This window comes from Stegodyphus dumicola, chromosome 3, assembly GCF_044657685.1.
Source record: "Stegodyphus dumicola isolate Sdum_Otavi_A_Nest chromosome 3, ASM4465768v1".
In the NCBI taxonomy this organism is placed as follows: Eukaryota; Metazoa; Arthropoda; class Arachnida; order Araneae; family Eresidae; genus Stegodyphus; species Stegodyphus dumicola.
In genome coordinates, this window is record NC_140770.1 from 267,537,271 (window position 1) to 267,560,945 (window position 23,675).

General features: G+C 32.4%; 2 protein-coding genes across 7 annotated transcripts in view; one reads left to right on the plus strand and one right to left on the minus strand.

Moving 5' to 3' along the window:
• Positions 1-8,624, minus strand: part of LOC118197387 (kelch-like protein 17) — a 30,462-nt gene extending 21,838 nt beyond the window's left edge. For 4 of the 5 annotated variants that reach the window (XM_085814115.1, XM_035368893.2, XM_035368894.2 and 1 more), the window contains exon 1: positions 8,441-8,624. Coding sequence is in view for 2 of the 5 variants with exons in the window: in XM_085814114.1 (XP_085670240.1) it covers positions 8,441-8,462 (22 nt within the window). In the remaining 3 variants the exon portion in view is untranslated. The remainder of the gene's footprint in view (positions 1-8,440) is intronic. The other variant, XM_035368895.2, reaches the window with a different exon arrangement.
• Positions 1-23,675, plus strand: part of Dgk (diacyl glycerol kinase 1) — a 911,622-nt gene that overhangs the window by 403,967 nt on the left and 483,980 nt on the right. The window lies entirely within an intron of this gene.

Sequence of the window (23,675 nt, forward strand, 5' to 3'; positions counted from 1 at the left end):
TACCAAACATAGATGTTGCAGTATATTTAATAAAAATCACATTATAGAACACCACCGATATCTAAAACCCATATAAATACAGAATTCAATTTTAACAGATGATTCCTACAAACGCCCTAGTTTCATTTATAAACTTCATTAGAGCAATGTTATATGATTTAAAAAACTTTAAAATTAACTTAATAAATACATTAACATTAGTAATGTTAAAAATATGTCTAATAGGGGCTGATAAACTACAATCAACCACAAAATGCCTAGCACCACCATCAATCTGACAACTATTACATCGTTTATTTTCCTGCAGATTAAATCGGTTGAAATGCAATTGAAAAGAAATGAATCGGTTGAACGTACGTGTACGTATTTATCTCGCATATCTCAAAAACACATAGCCGTAGAAATTTTGCATAGGACTGTTATAGCAGGTAGTTGTGTATCTCCGATTTTGGTGGCAATCGACAGCACCAAAAATATAGTCACTCTTTCAAGATACTTCTACTAAAATTAATCTTAGGAGATAATATAATCAATATTTATTTAGTAAATATATACGTATATATATATATATATATATATACATATATAGTACTCTCTTACTTGGCTCCGTGATCTAGGTCCTTTTATTCTTATATGTTGGTAAATTGTGCATTTTTTGCTTTAAAAATGATTGAATTATGTTGTTCTTATCTTCTGGTTAAGCATTTTATGCCTTTAGTTAACCTGAATGCAAGAGTTTTAGAATTATCAACAATTTAAAAGTTGCTTCAGTGCGGCTAAGTCTATTTTTTATTTCCTTGTACGAAGTGAAAAGAAAGTATTGTAAACGTGAAAAATTTCGAGTATCATATTTCAGAGAAAATATCCGTTTTGACCGCTATCGAACGCAATTTAAGTATGTTTTTGCATGACATCTGTACGTAAGGATAGACTAAAGGACTCTTTTTTTTTCCACCAAAGATTATAAAACTTATTTAAAATGAATTCTGAAGAGATTTTTTCGTGGCGTATGTACGTAGTGTAATGAAGTTTTAAAGAAATCTCGCCAATTTTAATCGAACAACCAACTTTATTATTCAAACTTACAGAATAACAGAAAAACATTTTTAAGCGAGTGCATCTTGAAGCACGGATATTTTATGAGCGAGGTTTCTTTATATTTCTTAGTGGAATTATGTTGGCAACGTAGCAACGCAAATACGTAGAGTCTTAAATTCCTTCCCTCACGGGGAACATTTCAGAGAATTTTTTTTTTTTTTTTTTTTTTTTTGTTTCAATTCTGTGGAACTTTAAAGAAAAATTTTCAGTTTATATATATTACATTTTTTTTACAAGACAAAGATATTCAGGCATATCTGTAACAAATACAATTAGATACCTGACCAAAAGTACAAGTGCTTTCATGAAGCATTTTAAAGAAAAATATAAATTTTAATATTCTAATATTAGTAAATTTAAACTTCCAAGAATATAAATTTTAGTTGTGTGACATCTGGATACAGTGACTTATAATTTCAGCATTTTAATGATAGGACATTCTGCGGTGGAATTCCTTAAGACAGAGTCACGACGACATAGTTCTGAGACACTAGAGCGACCATCGTTGGATGGACTACTGACAAAAAACTTTGATTAGTATATGTTTGAGTAGGTATAGAACGAGCAGGATCAAAATCAATGGCCTAGCTCGTTGGCTGCAATGGGACAGAGGGTGCAATATTCTGTGCAGCTTGCTGTGACTGTAAAGATGCTGCTAGGCAGTACTAAGTTATTTCACTAGGCCTTGTTGTGCGATGTTGAGATGTAAGGCCAGAAGATGTTATTGGCTAAGATGAATTAATTTCTATTTGCGATTGCTGCAAAAAATGTAATTGCCTCGCAGAGATAATACTTCTTGAATATGATGATTCTTCTCAGTATATAAGGACAAACTTTCTATTTGGTAATATGACCTTTCAGTAGCGGCAGTTGGTAATCCACTTTGCTGAGGCAACACAGAATCTTTAACCTCAGAATGCTGATTGCCATCAGATGATTTCCCATACTGTGATTTTACAAAAGCCTGAGGTTCACTTTCTTTTCCCTCAGTTACGCTTATATTTGATTCTATCTCATTATTCAATTCTTCTTCAGTTAATTTAACTCTCAAATAGCACAGCTATGTCGTAATGACGTTGCAAACTCATCGCGAGTCATGTTGCAAAAACGTTGCATTATGTCGTCTTTAAGACGCCCACATGTCCGCGAATCTCCACTATTTTGATGTCTTTTTTACGTCTTTGCAGATGAGGTTTTTTGTCGCATAGGGCGTTGTTATTGCGTCTTTCTCGGATTGTAATTTTGGTTGTGAAAGCATCCTATCAGGACGTCTTAACGACGGCCAAAAGTTTGCAGAATTCCATCTTTTTGCAACAGTTGTGAAAACGTCGGTATTGTCTTTTAGTTAAGTATTGATTTATGCAAAAAAAATAAGCTTAATGATGAATATATATTCTTCTTTTTAAAAATTTTGCATTCCTTGACTTTTCTAAAGTTTAAATATTTTTATCATTTCCTGAAAACCAGAAGATAATACAATATTTTTCTGTAGTATAAATATGCATAATAATATAGTAATAATATAATAATAATATAGTAATAATATAATAATAATATAGTATAAATAATAATATAGTATAAATAATATAGCATAATAATATAGTATAAATAATATAGCATAATAATATAGTATAAATAATATAGCATAATAATATAGTAATAATATAATAATAATAGAGTATAAATATGCATAATAAATTTCTGTAGTATAAATATGCATAATTTTAAGTGTCAAATATTCAAGAGAAATTAAAACATTTACGAACCTTATACTACATTGCAAGCATTCAGTATAAAAATAACATACTATAAAGAATTATTAATTTGCATCCTTAAGAATAACTATTTTTACTATATTTAACACGATTCGATTTTTAACAAATATACTGCGTTAAAGTAACACACCAGTAACAAGACATATTAGGTTTCGGCAGTTTATTATGTGATACGAATAAAAGTAATGTTACACTGCAATTACATTATTTAACTATAAAGAAAACATATAAATACAGAATTCTATCAAAGGTATTAAATAGCAAAATTTTGAGAAAATTATCAATGGCGGTAAAACACGTTTTCTCAAGAAACATCAAATGGATTTATTGTATTTATTATTATTTATGTTAATGAATTATTATTTATTATTATATTACTATGTACTGATGTTTGAAACAAAGTTTATAATCTTAACAAACAAATATTTGTTAAGTCTGTCTTTTGAGTTATATATAGAGTTAATTTTACAATGCTTCTCAGCTAATGCTGAAATTTGACGACGCTTTTCCCCATCAGTTTTCATACTATAATTAATCATCTGCAAATAAAATACATATATATGTATATATAATTCTTTTTTGGAAATCATCTATATAAATATCCAATACATGACAATAAGACAATTATTATGAGGTTTTTATATAACAGTCTACAATAGATTAATTCCTTTAACTAATCATTGTCTGAAATTTTTCGTTACCCTATGGAAAAAAATGCAAAAATAACTTTAGATGAAATGGACTATATATATTTTGAAATATTTCCCATACCTCTTGAAATATTTCGAGAGAAAATTTCACTTAAAAACTCAAGAGGAAAGCTACTGAACTTCATTGAATTTTAGATGAAATACTTACATGGATTCTTATCGAAAAAGCATGCTTTTCAAGATATGTTACTTAGTTACCCGTATATGTAAAATATGGCAATGATTATAAAAAGTTTTAATTCTAAGAATTTGGATTTTTTAAATTTTGAGATTTTTAGGTTTTATTCAGATATTTTATAACGTATTTAAACATAGTGTTCCATGAAAATTAAAGGAAGTATAAAGTTATTACTAATAAATAATACTGAGCTAAAATAATACTGATAAAAATACTTTTGGGGTGTGAAGAGTATGGAAAGCTCTCCGAATAATTTCAAAAGCTAATTAGAGTTGAATTAACTTTAGATTGTAAAGCTAGTTTTGAATCAAATAAAGAAACTGAAAATTATGATTAAATTAAAAGATAAAAGGTAGGTGATTATCCAGAAATCTCAGCTAAGTGAGAGCTGTTTTACTGGAGAACTTTCTAAGCGAAAATTACACAGAGATAAACCAAAAAAATATATATATATACAGCCGTAAACGATGACACCGAGAATTAAATTGAGGGCAAAATACTAATGATTTAGGATTTCATTCATTTGTCTGGTTAAAAGTTAAAAAAAAAAATGGTTAAGAGAAGCATCATCTTTTCACCGCTGATTGATATGCAATACTAAGTTACCTGGAAGATTCCTAAGAAAATATCATTAAAGAACCTATTATTAGACAAATCTATCATAAGCGACAAAGTGGGAAACGTATATAGCATGTAACAATATTTATTTCAGAATTTTAATTCAGCGTTACTGCTAATTATATATTATTCTCTAAGTAGCCTTAATTATTTTCAGTACTTTAAACTATATTCCTTTAAATAACTTAAATTTTAAGTTACGATTATTTCAGATTTCGTCATTTTTTTCTTAATCTTTTACTATGTAAATAAGAATAATTATGAAAACAGTGGTTATTATAAATATATAACTATAATAGTAGGATTTAAGGGGGATCATACACCTTAAACCCCTTATGATCTTCGAATACTGTTGCAAGAATTGGGATATTTTGTTTATTTTAAAAGCAACTACATTCAACTTTTTACAGCTAGCTACATAATATAGCTGCTTTGGAAACAAGTAACCAGAAAGTTTGTGTTGCCACAAATATTTTTGTAATTTAATCCGCTTTGTGACAAAATGTTTCGTCATGTTTCCACTTTACGCGCATGGTATTTTTAAAATGGCTAATAGTACATACTTGAAATTGGATGGAATTCTTTATATGGGCACTATTTTCTAACTGAACCCAAAATCTGATGATTATTTTAATATTAAAAAATTTTATGCACGAAAACATTACAGATTTTTTTAATGAAATACATTTTATAAAATCAACTCCAAATAAAATAAAACTTTAACATGAAATTCTTAGAATTTTTGGTTCACAGTAGTTTCCAAATGTTATAAAAGCTATATATTAAATATGGAATTAAATTATGCAACAGAATCTCTTAAACTATGTGCGCAAGGTGGAAACATGACGAAACGTTTTGTCACAAAGAGGATTAAATTATAAAAATATTTGTGGCAACACAAACTTTCTGATCACTATTTCAGAATGCAGCTATATTATATAGTGAGCTGTAAAAAGTTGGAAGTAATTGCTTTTAAAATAAGTAGGTAATCCCAATTCTTGCAAAAGTCACGTATTCGAAGATCTTATGGGTTTTAAGGTGTATGAGTCCCCTTAAGTAAATAAAACACAATCATACATAAGTAAAACTAAAACTATGTATGTGGGCAAAAAAAAAAGACCGTTTCTGATTATAACAGCATTATTACATTCTGTTCTGTTAAATCTCGGAGACAGCTTTGCAAAATAGCCATATCATTTCAAAGATATTAAATAATTAGTGTTAAAGCTTCTTTACCACATACTACCAACATTAGTAAACCTTTTTTCTTTTAATTTCAAAAAATTAACGATATCAATCAAAATACATACAGTAATAAAACTTTAACAATGCAACATAAAATGGTTAATTATGCACCATAAAAATGTTAGTTAATTTTTATTTATGTGCACATAAATAAAAATGTTAGTGTTTCTTTAATCCCAACAATTCATTAAATGCATAAACTCTAATTGAAAAGTTAATATTAATCGAAGAAACTGTAACTGTAAACTCTTAACGATGTAACACTGAATGCTCAATTTATTCACAACTAAAAATTTAAGCTTATCCATTATAACAATTTATATATATTGATCGTAGCAGTTGTGTAAATACACAAACTCATCTCAGACCAATATTTTAAAAAATAAGATTTATCAATGAAAAATTTGACGACAAATTGTTTATTGAAAGAATATTTCATTGTGAAATATTTAAGCTTCAGAAAATTAAAATAAGAATGTTTCCTATTTTAATTTCAGTCACCTGAAACGTTCAGGACACTATCAATTTAATATTTTGATATTTTAATTTTACTTGCTTATTAATATAAATTCAACAATTAATAATTATGGCGAAAGCATTTTATTTTAGTTACATTTTGATAAATTAATTGTAGAACTTTAAATTCATATAATTTACCAATATCATTGCTTAGATCTAAAACATTTTAACCTTAATTTTGTTTTTATCTAATTAGTTAGACGCAAGTAATTGTTCTCCTTAATCTATATTAAAAATTATTATAATATCTAATATTTATAACTTCAGGGAAAAAAACTATTTTACAGCCGTTTGAAGTTCGGCATTGTTAGTTGTAGAGTACTAATTAATGAACATGTAGAGACATTAGGTTAATTGGAAGCAGGAAAGATGAAAAATGAGCAAAGCTTTCACCGGAAATCAAACCACGGACTTCTGGAATACGTTCTGGTCAACAATTAGTTATAAATAATTGAGCCCAGCGTGCTGACCACTACACTACGAAGGCGGGAGAAATCCCTTATATACTCCTTTTTTAACTGGCGTTATTAGGGGACCCGATCGCCAAATCTTGGAGGTGGAGATTCATCATCCACCAACCTTTTTAGTTCGGGCGCCGCTGTAGAAACATTGGGCAAATCGGAAGGAGAAGAGATGAAAATCGAGCAACGCCTTCGCCGGAAATCGAACCACGGAACTCTGGAATACGCGCCCAGCGTGCTGAATGAAGGCATGCTAGGAAGGCGGGAGAAATACCTTATAAACATCAAGATTGTGCTTTGTAATGATTTCAACAATTATAAATGTAATTTCCGTGCAGCATGTTACATTTGAATTATTTAATTTTTAGTTGACTTAATTAACATTAAGAACTCTGTTTTTCAAATGATAAATTTAACAAAGTAAATCTTAAAAATTTTTGCACTGAATGCGGTAAAATGTTTCATACTATGTCAGCATATTCATTCAAATAAATTCGTCCTTACATCAAAAGTAATAAATAAAGCTTTATTTCAGTAGTGAAATAATTGCTAACATGTGATTTGCAAAGAATTAGATTTGCACTGCTTTCGGAAATATGATTTTTTAAAATATATAAAATGCATGAATTAATAACTTTATAAATGATTTTTCATTTTTAAATATTTTTCTGTAGTATTTATAAAAAATATTTCATGTATTAATTATTTTAACAATATTTTAAACAATAATTTAGCACGTATTTTAGTACTAATTCAAAAGTATTTATATTAAATTTATAATTTATTAGATGAATCTACCTTAGATTAAAGTATTTAGATGAAATAAAGTAATGAAATGTTGCAAAGTAAATCTTATGCGGACTTCAGATTCTTAAAAGGGCAGATTTAGTCTCTCTTTATTCTAAAAGTTACGCTGATGAACTATGAAAAAAGTGCTATAACAACCACCAGCCTCTAAAGGGCCGTTTCCACTGAGGTTTATCTGAGCTCGGCCGCTGTTAGGCCCATATGCAGCGAGAAGTGCGCAGTCATAAAAGAACACTGAAATAGCGAAACCTTTGTAGCAGAGGGGATGAAGAGCAAAGACACAAAATAGCAGGTCCGATCTTTTATTATTATTATTATTATTCCTCTTAGTTCCCCATATTATACCTACTTACACATTCTTTTAATTTTCAGGACATAAAAACTCACTTCCTAATAGTTGAGGGCACAAAAATTATACATAAATATTATTTTAAATAATTTACATAAATTATTTTAGGTATTTGAGTTTATTTCTCAATTCGTATTGATAGCGCGGTGTCGACTCGAATTCCATCAGTCATTTTTCTCCGTTCTTAATTGAAAATTCATTGAAATGAAAGCATCATTACTCGAAAGTAACCATTTATTTCAATTTTCTGCTTCTACCATATCCATTTCACATTTCTGAAAAAAATAACTAAAGCATTCTGATAAAAGTAGAGCAGAAGGAGTACATGACGAAGTCTGAATTATATCTGGGTGAATTATTTACACCTTTCGAAGAAGAAAAAAAAGACTAATTCCTCAAATCAATTCATGTTTATCTATTATATATAAATATTAATTGCAACATGATAGATTTTGTTGACATTCGAAATTATTGGCAAAGATTTAAGTTGTTAGAATAAAACTAGAAAACGTGTTTACATCGACTGTTAATTCAAATGTAGTAGCAAAAATGCAACGATTGTAACGCAAGCTTTTGGCAAAATTAACGTAAAAAATAATCTACCTTTTATAAATGCAATTTCCTAATCAAGTCATTTCCCTTTCTAGTACCCTTCCAGAAGTATTTAAAATGAAACATACCTGATGGCTCGCTTCTTTTCATTTCTTAAGTATTTTGTGTTTGATGTAATGCTGCTGAATTCTCTTAAGAATTTCTGCTTTTCGGAACAAAATATCTCTCCACGGTGTATATTAAAATGACACCCCTTTAACTGCTTTACGTTCTAATGCCGCCTTCGTTTCCAATGGCAAAGGGAGATAAAGGCAGTTTCGAAATACTTACGCGACGTTAAATACAGACTTATTCCCTGCTTTTCCTCATGATAACAGTTCAGTTGCGCAACCGCAAAAAAATAGGGTTACCTTAAATATGTCGTATTTGGCGCTTTATCGCAAAAAATATTTCAATTATTTAAGAAAATATCAAAAAATTGCCGAGAGAATGAAACATCCGTACTAAGTTTATATGTATTTTATATAACTTTTTTTAATTAATGTAATTTATCCTCATCTTTAGAGCCTTGCATTAGCAAAAAATTGTTTGAAAATTTCAGGCTGTTTATGTCATATGACATAAAATTTCGTTTCGAAAAGAAAAATAGTATAGAAAATGAACAAACTTTCGAAGATGCTTATTAATTTATGGTTTTTTACTCATAGTTACTCATAATGAGGTAAACTCATATGAGAATAAAATGAATAAAAAAAAAAGAATCGTTTGCCTGAAAAGGAAAAAATACTCATGTATTTAGTAGTAAATCTGAGAAACCCTTTTTCAATCAAAATTTTATGTTCGGTATGTATGTAACAGTAAACCAAACAGAAAATATAAAATTAATTCAGGAAGTAAATATGCATGATCTGTATGTATAGATTATAAATCAAAATATATTATATACATTTTGTATGCATATATTTCTGAATACACACATACGTTTCTGAATGCCGTCCCAATAACAGAAGAGCACACCTCTGATTTCTATAAACACTGAAATGCAGAACTCAAATTCAATATTAACTTTTCTCAATAAGTTGAATTTTACATTATTTGAATTTTTTAAACACTCTGTTTAGTTTCAGTTCATGAAAAACTGTATTTTCCTGCACAATTGAGCTTTTGATTTTAGATAATTTTGTCGCTTATTCTGAGTTTTTTTCTTATAGATAAATTAATATAAGTAGCCACACATATTTCCATAAGATTTTATTCTTTACATATATACATATATATATATATGTATTGCATAACATCTGAAAGTACCAAGAGTGAGCCCTGTAAAGCAGAGTACTTTTTAAAAAATTATAGTTTAAATTAAGAATTCCCAGGCTTTTTCTTCATTAATCCTTTTATATTTTTCTCTATAATATATAGCATACAACATAATAACAGAACAAATAATTGTGCATACATAGCATAAAGATTATAGAGCTAGACTAAGAATATGCTTAAAAGATTTGGAGAAAAAATGGCTTTTTAGGTTTATGCTTTATAATTATTTATATTATTATTTTGAATTTTAGAGATAGAAACAAGATGTAAAATAAACTTGCAAAAAATGCAAAATCACAGATTCTAATTTCTGCAGAGTTTGATTTTAACGAATGTAATGGATGCACTTGATGTATATTGAAATACGTTTTTAATTATTTGGCATAAAATTGCTTAATTCTTAAATCATCCTCGTTTAGAAATATTCAGCTTGTTTCTTGTTTCCCTTAGTAAGTTATTGACTTGACTAAAGCTTCTTTCCAGTGGGTAAAAGGAAGAAAAATTCTATAATAGTGGTTTAGCAACATGTTTAATTTTGGGATATTTCTCTCGGATAATTTATAAATTACCAAACTTAGTGCTCGCATATATTTTGAATATGACTTGATTTATTTGCACAATAGGGTTTTATATCAATATACAATTACTTATCTTTTTTTACAGTCAGTGGGATCTTGATTGTGCTAATCAATTGTCATTGCACATTTAGATATCGAATCGTTGACCATAGAGACCCTTTAAAAATTCATCAATCCAAATGAGAAACCCTGGTCTAAAGTCTAACTAATAATATTTTTAAACATTTTTAATATTAGAATTCATTTTAAATTGCTAAAGGTTTTGCACAATATCTTTTCATAAACCATTTTTATAAAAACCGTTTAGTAATTATTTTATGTAAGATCAGATTGGATTGGATTTTCGTAAAGCACTTAAAATTTCTATTGAGAATAAAAATATTTGTGGAAGACCTTTTTAAGGAAATCGTAAAAAGGACAAAATTGAGCCAGCCCATTCATTTGCCATTTCAAAACTTGAGCCATTCCACCATTTAAATTTACATCAGGAAATATTGCTAAAGATAAAATCTTAAAATAATTGCCCATATACTTATCTCATTATTATACTTATCTCAGTATAAAATATGAAGAATGTATAATAAACTAAATTATTTACTGGTTTGGATGTTGTATTCATCAAAGAATGAAAACAGTCTATAGTGCTCATACAACAATACTAATTAATGCTTATATACGTATATTTTAATTATATCTAAAGAATACATTTTTCTATGGGATATCCATCAATGTTCTGAGGCAATATCAATATTGCATGGCACACTTAGATAAGGACTGAATTCAGTTTGGGCAATTCCTAGAATTAAAATTTGTGCCTTCTGGTTTGATTTTCATTCCTGAATCATGTCTAATTCTTAATCCTATAATTACTAATTGACCTCTGGCAAGGAAAATTCACAAGCCTGCGGTTCTGTATTATGCATATACAGAAGAGGAAATTTTCTTTGAATCTTCAATCTTACCTTCAGTTCTAGTATGAGCAGAGACCTGTTGCAGTTACAGAATTTCTTTCAATTGACAAATGTTGTATGTTGTCAGATATTACTTACTTCCTAGGCTGCCTTAGAAAGCTAATTGTTATTATTTATTTCCTTTATTGAAATGTGTTAGATAGAGATTTGAATAAGTTAACAGATGTAGATTGAGGGAATGTATGTTGCGTCAATTTTCTTATGTATTATTTTTACTTCTTTGTATGAAGTAAAGAAAGTATTGTAATCACAAAAAATGTCAAGTATCATATTTCAACAGAAATATCCATGTCGACCAATCCAACAATAAAATAATCCATCATTTAGGTAGCAGGCTATCTCACTGTGTCAACAAAATGCCACCTAGATGGTAAAACAGTGATGCTGACTGCTGTAACAAAGGATTCAGTTTCAAATCCTAGAAAAGGTATGAATGTTTGTAATCATTTTGAGTGCACCTGTACAGCAAAGGTACACTCAAAATACATGGTGAGCTGAAGTCTTATCGCGAGGTTGGTGTTGGAGACCCTCGGACCGCAACCTAGGATGCTGTCCCTCTGAACTCCATCCGCGACGGAAACTTAGCAGTTATCAACTGCCTAACTGTATACACAGGTGCCAACTTTGCTTTAACCTGTACCTGTATCAATAGTATGTTGCATTCAGTAATTCTGAAAGAAGGCATGGATGATTGTAAATAATAGGCTTGTGTGGTAAGGGGACACTCAACACACACAGAAAGGATAAATCCTCTAAAGTTGGTGGTAGGGGATGAGTAACAGAAGACCCTTAGAATTCCATTCACGGTGGAGCTCAGCAATTAGAAAGACCCCGCAATACCTAATATGCCTACTTGGATGCAAAGTACCAGTCTTGCTTCAACCTGTGTTAATAAGGTACTGCATTATTTTACTTGAATATGGATTTCCAATCATCTTTTATTTGAGGAAAGATCCACACTTATGATAAATAGTATAATAAACTTTTCCATCTCATTGCTGTGAGAAGCCATCAAAATAAATTATTAGTCTGGACAGTTGATTTAATACGATTAAGAGTTTATAGTCTTATGTGATAAAAAATACTGTATATATATTTTTGTTATGATAAGAGTTAATCATATTGTGTCTGTATTTATGCATGTGTAAGTATTTATTTACGATACGAGTTATGTATGTATTTATATAAGAGCTATGTATTGTGTGAATATATTTAATTATGTATGTATTTCTATGGTAAAAGTTATATATTTTAACTATAAAATAAAATTTTTCATCTCATGTTGCTGTGAGAAGCCATCAAAATACATTATTAGTCCCGGCAGTTGATTTAGTAAGATTAAGAACTATAGTTTATGTGATAAAAGTACTGTATATATTTTTATTAATACTACGCATTAAGCTTTTGTGATAACAGTTATGTATGCATTATCGTAGTAAATGAAGAAATCAAGACAAGTATCTCATGCATATTTCATGCATTGTTTTTTCATATAATTAAATTTATATATAACCAGATTTATTTGTCTAAGTTTCTGAAAGTGCTGCAAACCCAGAGAAAATTTTAAAGTATATTTACTGAAATGCATATATGAAGCTAAGCAGTTCAGATGTTCACTTTTAGAATAATTTATCAATATTTCTTAAACAATTAAAATGTCTTACAGATGATAATATATACAATAATATAATTAGATACTAATTATCATGATGAATGAAAACTGGCAAAGCGTTCTGAAGAAAAACGGCGTACAGACTTATTCTTTATCAACCACAGGTCGAACCAGCATCAATAAAAAGAAATTGGAAGGAAATGCATAAATTTATCACAAAGCAGCAGTTAACAGTTTTAAAATCTTGAATACAATGAGGAAGTTTATTTATCAAGACTTTATTTATGATTAATGAAGAAGTTTATTTCTGGCTCGCAAATAAACGCACTGCCTTTTTGAATGATATGTTTTCAGATAATCTTGAAATACCGCTGGAGGATGTCCCAGGCAGTATGTTTTCAAATTCTATATTCATTTCATTTAGATGAATAATAGCCGATTTATTATAATTAATTTCTAGCTTTGCAAATGCAAAAATACGGTTTCCTTGCACGTAATTTGTCGTATCAATCACGCTTCACATCACAGATTTTGTTTTATAAGGTATTACGAAATTGGTGGGAAAATGAGAATCTTATGGCTCAATCTGTGGCGAAATTTCGTACAGGGAGTGTTATGGTGTATTTAATTATGGCAAAGCACACTAGGACTATCTGCCTAAGGGGAGGAATGCCTTCGTGGAGGACTTTCTAAGGGAAACTGGCTCGTATACACGTTACACATGGGGAAAACCACGAAAACACCCATGCAGCCAGCCCGTTCGCGGGATTCGAACCTCGGACCGAACTACCGGTGTTCAGCGACTTTACCGCTCGGCCGCTAAATCACGAAATCTTTACTACAGCTAACGTATTGACCTCGTACAGGGGGAAAGCAAGGATCAAGTCTGTATATAATGTGATCGGAAATACTTAACTTTTATCTCTTATCTCCTCGAGCGCCATATAAGTACTTTTATCACAAGCATACATTTATTTTTCATGAATTTGTTAAGAGTCGATTCGTGTTTATTTTTCACTATTTATTTCGAATTGATTAGTTATATATTTAAGATTATATTCATTTTTTGTCCTTACATGTTACACGTATACATGTGTAACATGTCTTTACATATTACTCATGTATACGTGTCAGGCTACCCGGGTACATTCTTATTCAACTGGAGAGTAAACTGAAGAAACATTTTACGGGTTTTACAGTTAAGTTTGCGTGCAGCGGACTTGCTAAATAGTCAAGTTCCAGAGCGTACAAGTCGCCTCCCAAATGCTATAATATTTGGGGTAGGCAGCGAGCATGTTGCGCGTAGGATCAGATCTTTCTGATTCACTTCTAAATGATAGTTATCTTTCCTGAACACGTGCATCCCGAGTTTTTTAAAACCGATCAACACTGGATTTTGGGCTTTGTTCAATCTTATGCAATTGTCGTTTTCCTGGTTTCCCGCATCTGTAACGGAAATGCGAGCCAGTTTCCATTTCAAAAGTTAAGTTATATTAATATTGCAAAAGCACATGAAGGCTACCTGCCTAAGGGGGCGATAAAGGCTCATTGCTTCCCAGCAATGCTCTGACGTTCAAGAGCTAAAAATAGTCTGACATTTGTTACCTAAAACACTCATTTTGAACTGACATGGTATCAGCTAAATTCAAAATGAGTTTTTTTTTTCGCTTACAGACGCATTCTAATCGCCAAACATTGCAAAGACCCGCTTGTATATTACGCATAAATGTATATGAAGCTGCGTACAACAAACTTTGTGTTCAACAGATGAGTAATATAAGCCAACATTATATGTATTTATTAGCAGATACAGTATTATATAGTATAGTGTCTTGTCCATGATTTACAAAATTATTTGATAACGTTTTGGTGTAATCATTAATGTTAGCATGCTAAGCTAGGACTCAGATCGTTCAATTTTAATGAATATTTTAATTTTTCTAGTGCCCGTGGAGCCCCATAAGTAACCGATGTTTAAGATCGCTGAATCCACAGAGTTCGGCAAGATTTCGATCTCAGGGCAACGGGCAGGCTAAACGGTTAATTTCCATACTTTTGTCATGCGTAAAGTGAATAAGAGTCAGTTTTCTTTATAGCGGTCTCTACGAAGTCATTCCCCCCGCTTAAGCAGATTCTTGTTCTTTACTTTATTCAACTATTCTAATCTAACCTACCCTGCTTGTGAAGAACAGAGAAACGGAAAATGAGTCAGCGAAAGCTCTTTCGTGAGGTAAGTGGTAAAGAGAGGAACAAAATTCTTGAAGATCGTGATCTCAGAGGGACGAACTAAAGTGGAATAGTTTTAGACAGAAATTATATGCCATCGCTAATGACGAAGGTCCATAACCAGCAAGAGTTGCACCAGTTCTTCCCATTCGTTATTTTTCATGGTGTTCGTGAAATATGGCAGCTACAATAACAGCGGTCCTGATAAGTATAGTAATAAAATCTTGCCCATATGCAGATTACGTCTGATATATTGTACAGCTATTAGGATATTTTAGAAGAAGAAAACATGAAAAATGAGCAATGCCTTTGTAGATAAAGTTATAGCAGGCGCCACATATGTATAGTTAATTAAAGAGTGTCAGCAGAGAGTAGAGAGAGAATGGAAAGAGTGGATGGGTGTGGTGATGTAGAGGAGTGGTATCAAACAGCTATCATGTTTACTCCAACCAATCTGTAAATATTATTTGTATATAGAATTTCCGTGATAAAGTAGAATTAGAAGAAATGAAGTGTATTTATTTCACCGCAGCTTGACACGGAAAACCTCCGATGTGAGTGAAATGCCTCTGTGCCATATCCTCGCCAGACTTGAACCTTGGACGTCTCGAATACGCGCCGAGTGTGCTGACCGTTACACCATGAAGACATGCTAAGAAGGCGGGAGAAATTAACTAAAATTTAAAACTGCAAAATTTTGCCAGCTGGGTATATCCTTATTGTTATAAACGTGTATCATACGCCAAGTAAGCAAATTCAAATATTACATGGTTTCGGATTCCGTTCCCGGTGAGTGAATAGGCTATGCATGCGGGTTTCATTCCTATCCAAATAAGTTGCGTTAGTACTCATCAGCTATCTTCGAGAAAACCTCCTCTGAAGTAACTCTCGTATGACAAGATAATATTTGAAAGCTTTATCATAATAATTAATTACTAATTATCATTAAATTATGTATTTGTAACATTGCGTAATTTGGTAATTATCTAAATACGCACATTTTGTTAGTTATTGCCTATTGTAAACACTACACCAAGCCAGGAATTCAAAAAATCTAACAAAACGTTTTGTTTTCACAAAACGACATGTTTAAAAAGAACTGGGAAACTTTTGTAAGAAAATCGAATCTTTAGTTTTGACAAATATAGTTGTCTCTCGAATAATGGCAGCTTCACAAGTAACTAAATAATAATCCCTTCGACGCCGTTCACAATTAACTAAAAAATAACTCTTCTTCTGAAGCTAGTTAAACACTAAGAAAAACTAAAACAATAGGAATGTTCCTCATTATCATTAACAATAACTCCTGAGCTGTTTATTCTGGAAAAAATTTTCCTTCGGTAACATAAATCAAATCTGTGCTAAAAAAATAACGGAAGAATAAAAATAAGTAAAGAAGAAACTAAGTTGTAAGTGGCATTATAGAAAATCATTTACAAAAGAGATCGAGCAATTACACTGAACGTATGTAGAAATGTTAATTAGAAATTTTTGTTTTGTAATGCTACGGAGAAAAACAAGTGCGTACTTCATTAACATTATCTGCTAACATTGCTGTGATAACACGCACTTCCTTTTCGTTTCTTTTTTGTGTTCTCCGTAGACAGTTTGGTTTCACGTTGATGGTTTGTAATACACTACCCGACGCTAAAATTACAACACTAGGAAGGAGTACTAAGAAAGTGATGAAACTCCGGAAACAAAGAGAGACAGCAACGAACAATAAGTGATCGTTATTTCGGAAATGATTTAAGGGAGCCGACTGCGATATCGAAACCCTCGGGTTCGAATCTCGGAGAAAGCATGGATGTAAAATTATCTGTCTCTAGTAGGAGGTAACAGTGATCGAATATTAGATAACATGGCTACAGCTTCTCTCAGTAGTAGCCAATCCCGTTATAGGCAAGTGCCCGCCAATAAATTTCGAAACGATATGTGTATAACAGAGTGAGAACAGCGTCGGCTCAGTACGTTGTAGGACCGCATTCCGCGGCGATACACGAAGCAACACTTCTAGGTACAATGTGAATGAGACTAGGGATGGTGTGCATTTGCGCCCGAAACCATGATGGCGTTTTGGCGCGCGTTGGGGCGTTCTACAATTGCTGCCGGGTTGGGCCTGTCTTCACATTCGACGTTACACTCATACGCGGCAACTATCATTGGAGAATCAGAAGCGTGACTCATCTGAGAACACAATCCAGTGCCATTGCGTCGTGCACATCGCTCGAGCTTGGCACCACTGCAGACGTTGGTGTCTATGACGTGGGGTCGATAGCAGTCTTTTGAACAGAAGCCACGAGAGCAGGCCACTAGCCACGAATCGTTGGCAAATGGTTCTGTGTGATATGGGAACATCCAGGGTGTCTTCAACATGCTACAGAATGGAGGTATGCTACAGAATGGCTTGTTGGTGTGCCACCTCTTGTCGGAGGATGCGTCGATCCACGGGTGCTGACGTCACTCTGACTGCACCGGCACCCCCGAACTTGCCACATTTCCTCGTCGCTATAGCCGGTGCACTGCGGACGCGTCCAGGTGTGTGTCAGCTGAAATTTGCCGTATGGACCAACCTGCTCTTTTCAGTCCGATCACCATGCCACTCGTGAGATCGTTCTACTGGAACTGCTTCCGTTGATGACTGCTTGGCATTCTCGGCTGCTATTACATGCGTCCTCTGAGACAAGAACAAATGTTCTACGTTGATTTCCCTAGCAGAAGTAACAGCACGAAAATTGAGAATTGTGGAGGTCGCGTACTGGAGAGCTGCGCATTATACATCATTCGAATAACTCGGTGACGTGCGTCTACCCTCAAATTTACATAATGTTATCAATAATTGTAACTTTGTTTATATCTCAGTGCTTATGTATCTTTTTGTAATTTGCAGTAGAATACTTTATTTTAAAAATGATTTAAAATGTCATCCATAGCAAATCATGGAGTTTTTCAACGATTATTTTCAATATATGTACTTATGAGCGATTTAAATCGCTCTTACTAGCAATTTAAAATATATTATTATTTATGATATTGTAATTCTGAAAATATTTGACAGAATCATATCAGTCTGTGTCGTGATTTCTGTTTTATAAACTGCATGGAAGGTAAGGTTGGTTTACTAATTTATACATATATATACAAACACATAAAATAAATGTGACTTTCGAGAAGAGCTTAGCTGTTGTTTTCACAAAGGTCAGACACACTGTAACCAATTCGAGTCAACCTCTGGAGGATAATGTAAAGTGCGGCAGCTTGTGAATCGTAGGTCGTATTGTTTATTTCTACTAAAGATAATATCAGTCAGTATTCTCATTTATATGCTAAATATATCTGCCGCCCAACCGGAATAGTGGTTACCGACGCTGGCTGCTGTATCGAAGTGCTCGGGTTCGAACTCCGGAGAAGGCACGGGTGTTTGAAAATGTATAGTGTCTGTGCAGCATGGGAGCACTTTAAATATCCGGAGATCCCAAAGTCCTCTCGAGAGCTTTCTGGCTGGTAAGAGGGTTGGAAAACCATCGGACCCGTCCCCGGGATGCTGTTCTTCAAATTTGGGAGCAATACTCAGAAAAGTCGTAGTGTTACCTGAATGGTACTCAGGGTTCTTGGGAAAAGACAGGCGCAATCTTGCACTCCTTGCCGCAACGAATTCGTGCGCTTGTTCTGATGTTACTAGAATTAGTTTTTTGCGAACTTCTTAAATTAAAACAAATCAACGCGTATGAAAATTCATACATGTTTCAATAAGTTAAAAATATTCACATAAAATTTAATTATTTGAGCCGTACGAAAACGTTAATGCCTTACCATAATTCTCATAGATTGCCTTATTAAAGAATGTTCATTCAAAAGTTAAAACCAGAGAACGCTCACATGCTCACATGAATCTCCCGATATAAGATATTGGAAATTTTTCCCCTCTTTGCAACGCTTTGTTAATAGAGAGACTGTGTAAAGATAAGCCGAAAATTTTGCAGGAACTAGAAATCTATGTAGCCTTGTGCATATTCTTCCGGCGTATAACTTACCTCATGTTATGTGGCCTACTGCTTTTATTCAAACAATATGTAGGTACATAGTACTTCTAGCATTAGTGTGATATTGTGGCCTGGACTGATAGTAGCAGAAAACATTGCACTATTAAGTAAACATTCTTCTGTGACGTGTAAAAGTGTAAGATATGTAGTATAGTTGTGCTTGGGCATTTTTGAGTGACCTTTAATACAGTAAAACTATTAATTACAATATAAGTACTATTTTTAAGCGGTCAGATTGATTACCTACTCTGACTATCAATCAGCACATTCAATTTCCTGAGATAAGTTTACTTTTTAATTTTGCCGTATAGGCGTCTTTCCCTATTCTTCTCGTGTTTCTCTCCATAGTCCATACATTTGGTAAGCATATCAAAACTTTTCTTTTTAATCAGCTATATCGTGAGACGGTGAAGAAATACTTAAAAGGGTATTTCACTTTTGCTTGTTTCCTTTTCCATTCTTTCTGGAAATTTAGACAATTATGAATTCTGTAGATAAAAAAATCTGATGTGTAACACCACATGACTTTCTTGTACGGAATGTTAAAATATACGCAATTTTTTGCTGCATTTCATTTTAAAATTATATCCTCGAATTACATTAGAGATATATTTCTCATTCAATGAATTCGGTTCGCACTACGCCACAAACCAAAAACTTATAAAACCTCGAAATATCTTTATTAAAAATTTTAAAATGTAGAAAAATGTAAAACAATTAAAAAACAATTTTTACTGTTGAAATTACAGTTTCTACACAAAATCTAGTAATTCGGCTAACGAACAAGAAGGCAGAATTTTCATCGCGCAAAACTAAAAGTTTACTTTTCGTCCCACTCGGCACAGCAGGTGCAGAAGCTGTCTTGATTCACTATTCTTCTAAGTTTCGCATGTAAAAAAATATGGCTTCTATGGAAAAAAATAGGCTTAACAGCACATAAACAACTTTCAAATTGTTGGTAGTTCTACAACTATTGCATGCAGATTAAAGCATAAAGAACGTAACCGGAAGATAAGGACAACATATTTCAATCATTTTAAAGCAAAAATGCACAATTTACAATTAAAAACACAGAGCTCTATACACTTTTGGTGCGGCCGATTGCTACCAAAACGGGAGGTCCACAACTGCATGTTATATAGCAGTCCTATATGCATAATTTCAACGCTCTGAGGCTCCCCTTTTTTTACTTATGCGATATATATTCGCACGCACAGACACTGTGAGAAATTCTCTTCAGAATTCATTTTAAATCAGTTTTATAACTTTTTGGAGGGAAAAAATCTGTTTTACAATTTTTTGGAGGGACTCTGTCCTTACGTACAGATGTCGCCCGAAAATATCGTTAAATTGCATTGGATAGCGTTTGAAATTGCATTGGATAGCAGTTTCGGATTGAAATATGATACCCGAAAATTTTCGCGATTACAATACTTCCTTTACTTCGTACAACGAAGTAAAAATGATGTTTTTTTTTAAAATCTGGATGTCAAACTATCAATTAATAATATGTAGAGTACCCTTTTATTTCGAATAATATACTTAATTTTCTTTTGTATGTAAAACCAGCTGTAATCGTAAATCTTGTCAAAAGGTGCAAGTTTTTAAGTTTTGTATACTTTTTTACTATATTAAATTTATCAATTTAGTTACAGTTGTAAGGACATTAGATTATTTTCACGAAGACGTGAAAAAAGTGCACGCAGAAGACGTGAAAAATGTGCAATGTCCTAGTCAAGACTCAAACCCTGGACTCCTCGAGAATACGCGTCGAGTATGCTTCAAATTAAACCACGAAGGCACGCGGAAATCAGCTAAAAAATACATTATATACTCTCTCTTTTAAAGCGCGACTGGGGATGAGGCGAGCCAATCGTCAAATCCTGCTGGTGACGAATTGCCATCACCATCTTTCATCATTATTGTACCATCTTTTTTAGTTTGGGCACCACTTATAGAGTCATAAGGTATTTTTCAAACAGGAGACGTACAGAATGTGCTTTAACCTCAGCGGGAATCAAACTCTGGACCTTTCGTCGACTGTGCCTTCAGTTACACCCCAAAGGCTTGCGGAAAGGAAGGAGAAGATGCCTTCTGCAGTTATTAAAATATAGTTTTGGTTCATACGTAGTCGCAATAAATTTCTATTTTTGAATTTGAAAAACAATTTTCTTTAAAGACTTCTATATATGGTCTTACTATGTATTACAGCCATAAATTATTTGTTATTACAATATTTTTTCTTGCACTTTGGAACAAATGATCAATATTTGGGGCCTTTCTTTTACAAAACTTCAAGGAGTGAATTATTTTCAATGTAACAATAATAAGTAGGGTTAATAACCTTTTAATTTTGTATCTAAAAATCTACTTGTTAAGTGTGTAGAGTTCCTCATTCCTTATGTCTAAAGTGAACTTTTAGGAACCTAGTGAACTATGTATCGACTTCGAGTGAACTATGTATCGCTAAGTTCAGATAAATAAAGGCGTAGACCCAAGAAGGATTAAACAACACTTTATTTCTTTAAAAAAAAAAAAAAAAAAAAAGATTAACAGTTGGGCCCCCTTCTCGGGCTTATAACAAAGCCTCCACTCGGGCTTGAACTCAGAATAAGAAATAAGAAACTATAACTAACTAAATGAGACGTAGCCTAAGCTAAACACAAGTATCTAACGTAGTTGGCTCTCTAATTTAAACCAGCCGCGAATATCAAGAGGCACGTAATATACGGCTGAGCTTAACACCTTCAAGAGAAACTTAGCCCGAAGACAAACACGTGCTACTTAGGATTCCTAATTCTCTCTCGCGAAGTAAGTTGAACTCTCATATTAAATATTTCTTCTAACTCGTTTGCATTCAGCGCGACTCTAAAAACTCATTGTTGTAGGGAGTGTTAAGTGGAAACAAGAATTGATAGGAAAGGCTTTCCAAATTAAAATAACTGTTATAAAATTAATGTATACCTTACAAGTGATATATTTGATAATCTCAAAAGTGTAGCTGTAGTTAAAAGTTTGACGGACACCACACTCGTAACCTTCTTTCTATAGGTAGAACATGGAAACGTTATTACTCAGATGAATTTTCCGCATAAGATTTAAGCATTGCTCCTCAAGTAATAACAGTAAATTAAAATATTATTCATTTTGTTTTTAATATTTGAAAATGTAGAAATATCCGCAGCCATGGTTTAAAAAAACAAATGTTTTCGCATAGTGATGTTATTTATTCAAATAATCTTCGTTATTTTCTTAGACAAATAGAGAAAGGTTAAAGAAATTTGTAGTTACTTTTATCTTTAGCGAGCTCAAAAATTTGGATATTTTTATCAACTTTTATCTAAATGGAGAACAAAACATTGAAACAACAACGTGTGAAACAAAATACGTAATCGGAACAAATTCTATTCAGGAAATAGGAAGACAATAAATAAAAATGGTTTTATTATGCACAATGTAATTAAGCGCTACTTTAGTTTGAGCAGTAAATAAAGAAGCAATTCTTCATAAAAGTCATGCCCAAAGAATGTTGGAAATTTTTGCATTTCACCCCACCCCCAAATCCAAAATTTGCTTCAAGTAAAATTAGCAACAAAGTTAAAAGAGATTTTAAATGAGGAATTCCATAACAAAATGGTGTGCAGAATCCTTCACCATGCTAGCCGTTAACCAAAAGTAGCTGGAAGAAAACCATACATCAGCAAATTTAATCAGAGGAAAGAGAAAAAGTGGTCTGAAGCAGGAGCAAAAGTGATGATTTTAGAAGAGAGCAAATTGAATCCAATTCACTCAGTGTTACTTTGGAATCGGACATTTTCAACCAAAGGAAGTGACTACAATGTAATTCGAGTTTCTCATTTGTGATGTTGAGATAATACAAGAAATTTCAAATAAGAGAATTTGCTCGAATACAGAGACTTTGAGGTCTTGGGGGAAGAGTCGTTCAACCACGAACTGATAGGATAACGCCGCGCTGAGAACAAAAACTTCAAGACAAATAGACTGGTTATCATTAATGAAGTAAAAGTTACAAAAATGACGATTGCTCAAAATGTTATATAAACAATTTAATGAAACGGACTCACTGTATAGAAAGCAGAGTAAAGTATAAAATACCATGAAAAGAAATTACCAGATATTTATGTTGAAGTACAAATCAACATATGTATAAAATGAACAAATTCGATGTGTCAGTTTGGTATAGGAAAATTACCTTTAATATAGAGTATGATCTTCCCTAGAAGCAATAAAATATATACAGCGATGTGTGATGACGTCAATTATGCGGTCTATCTGTTCCCTACGAAGGGAGAGCTATTGCTCTTGCAGAGGATATGCAAGCGTATCAAAGGTCTGAAGACGAGGATTGAAAGCAGTTATACATCTTCTTAAAGAATTCGAAACGTGCTTCACAGGATTCAGGTGGTCGAGCTGGTGATCGTGCTGGCCATTCCTTGCGCTGAATTGTTAGGTGCTCAAGATAATCATCCACGATGCGAGCCATGTGCGGTCTAGGGTTGTCATCCTGTAGTACGAAATCATCACATATTGGTTTGGTTTGGTTTATTGAGATTATGGGAAAGCACACTAGGGCTATCTGCCTAAGGGAAAGGATG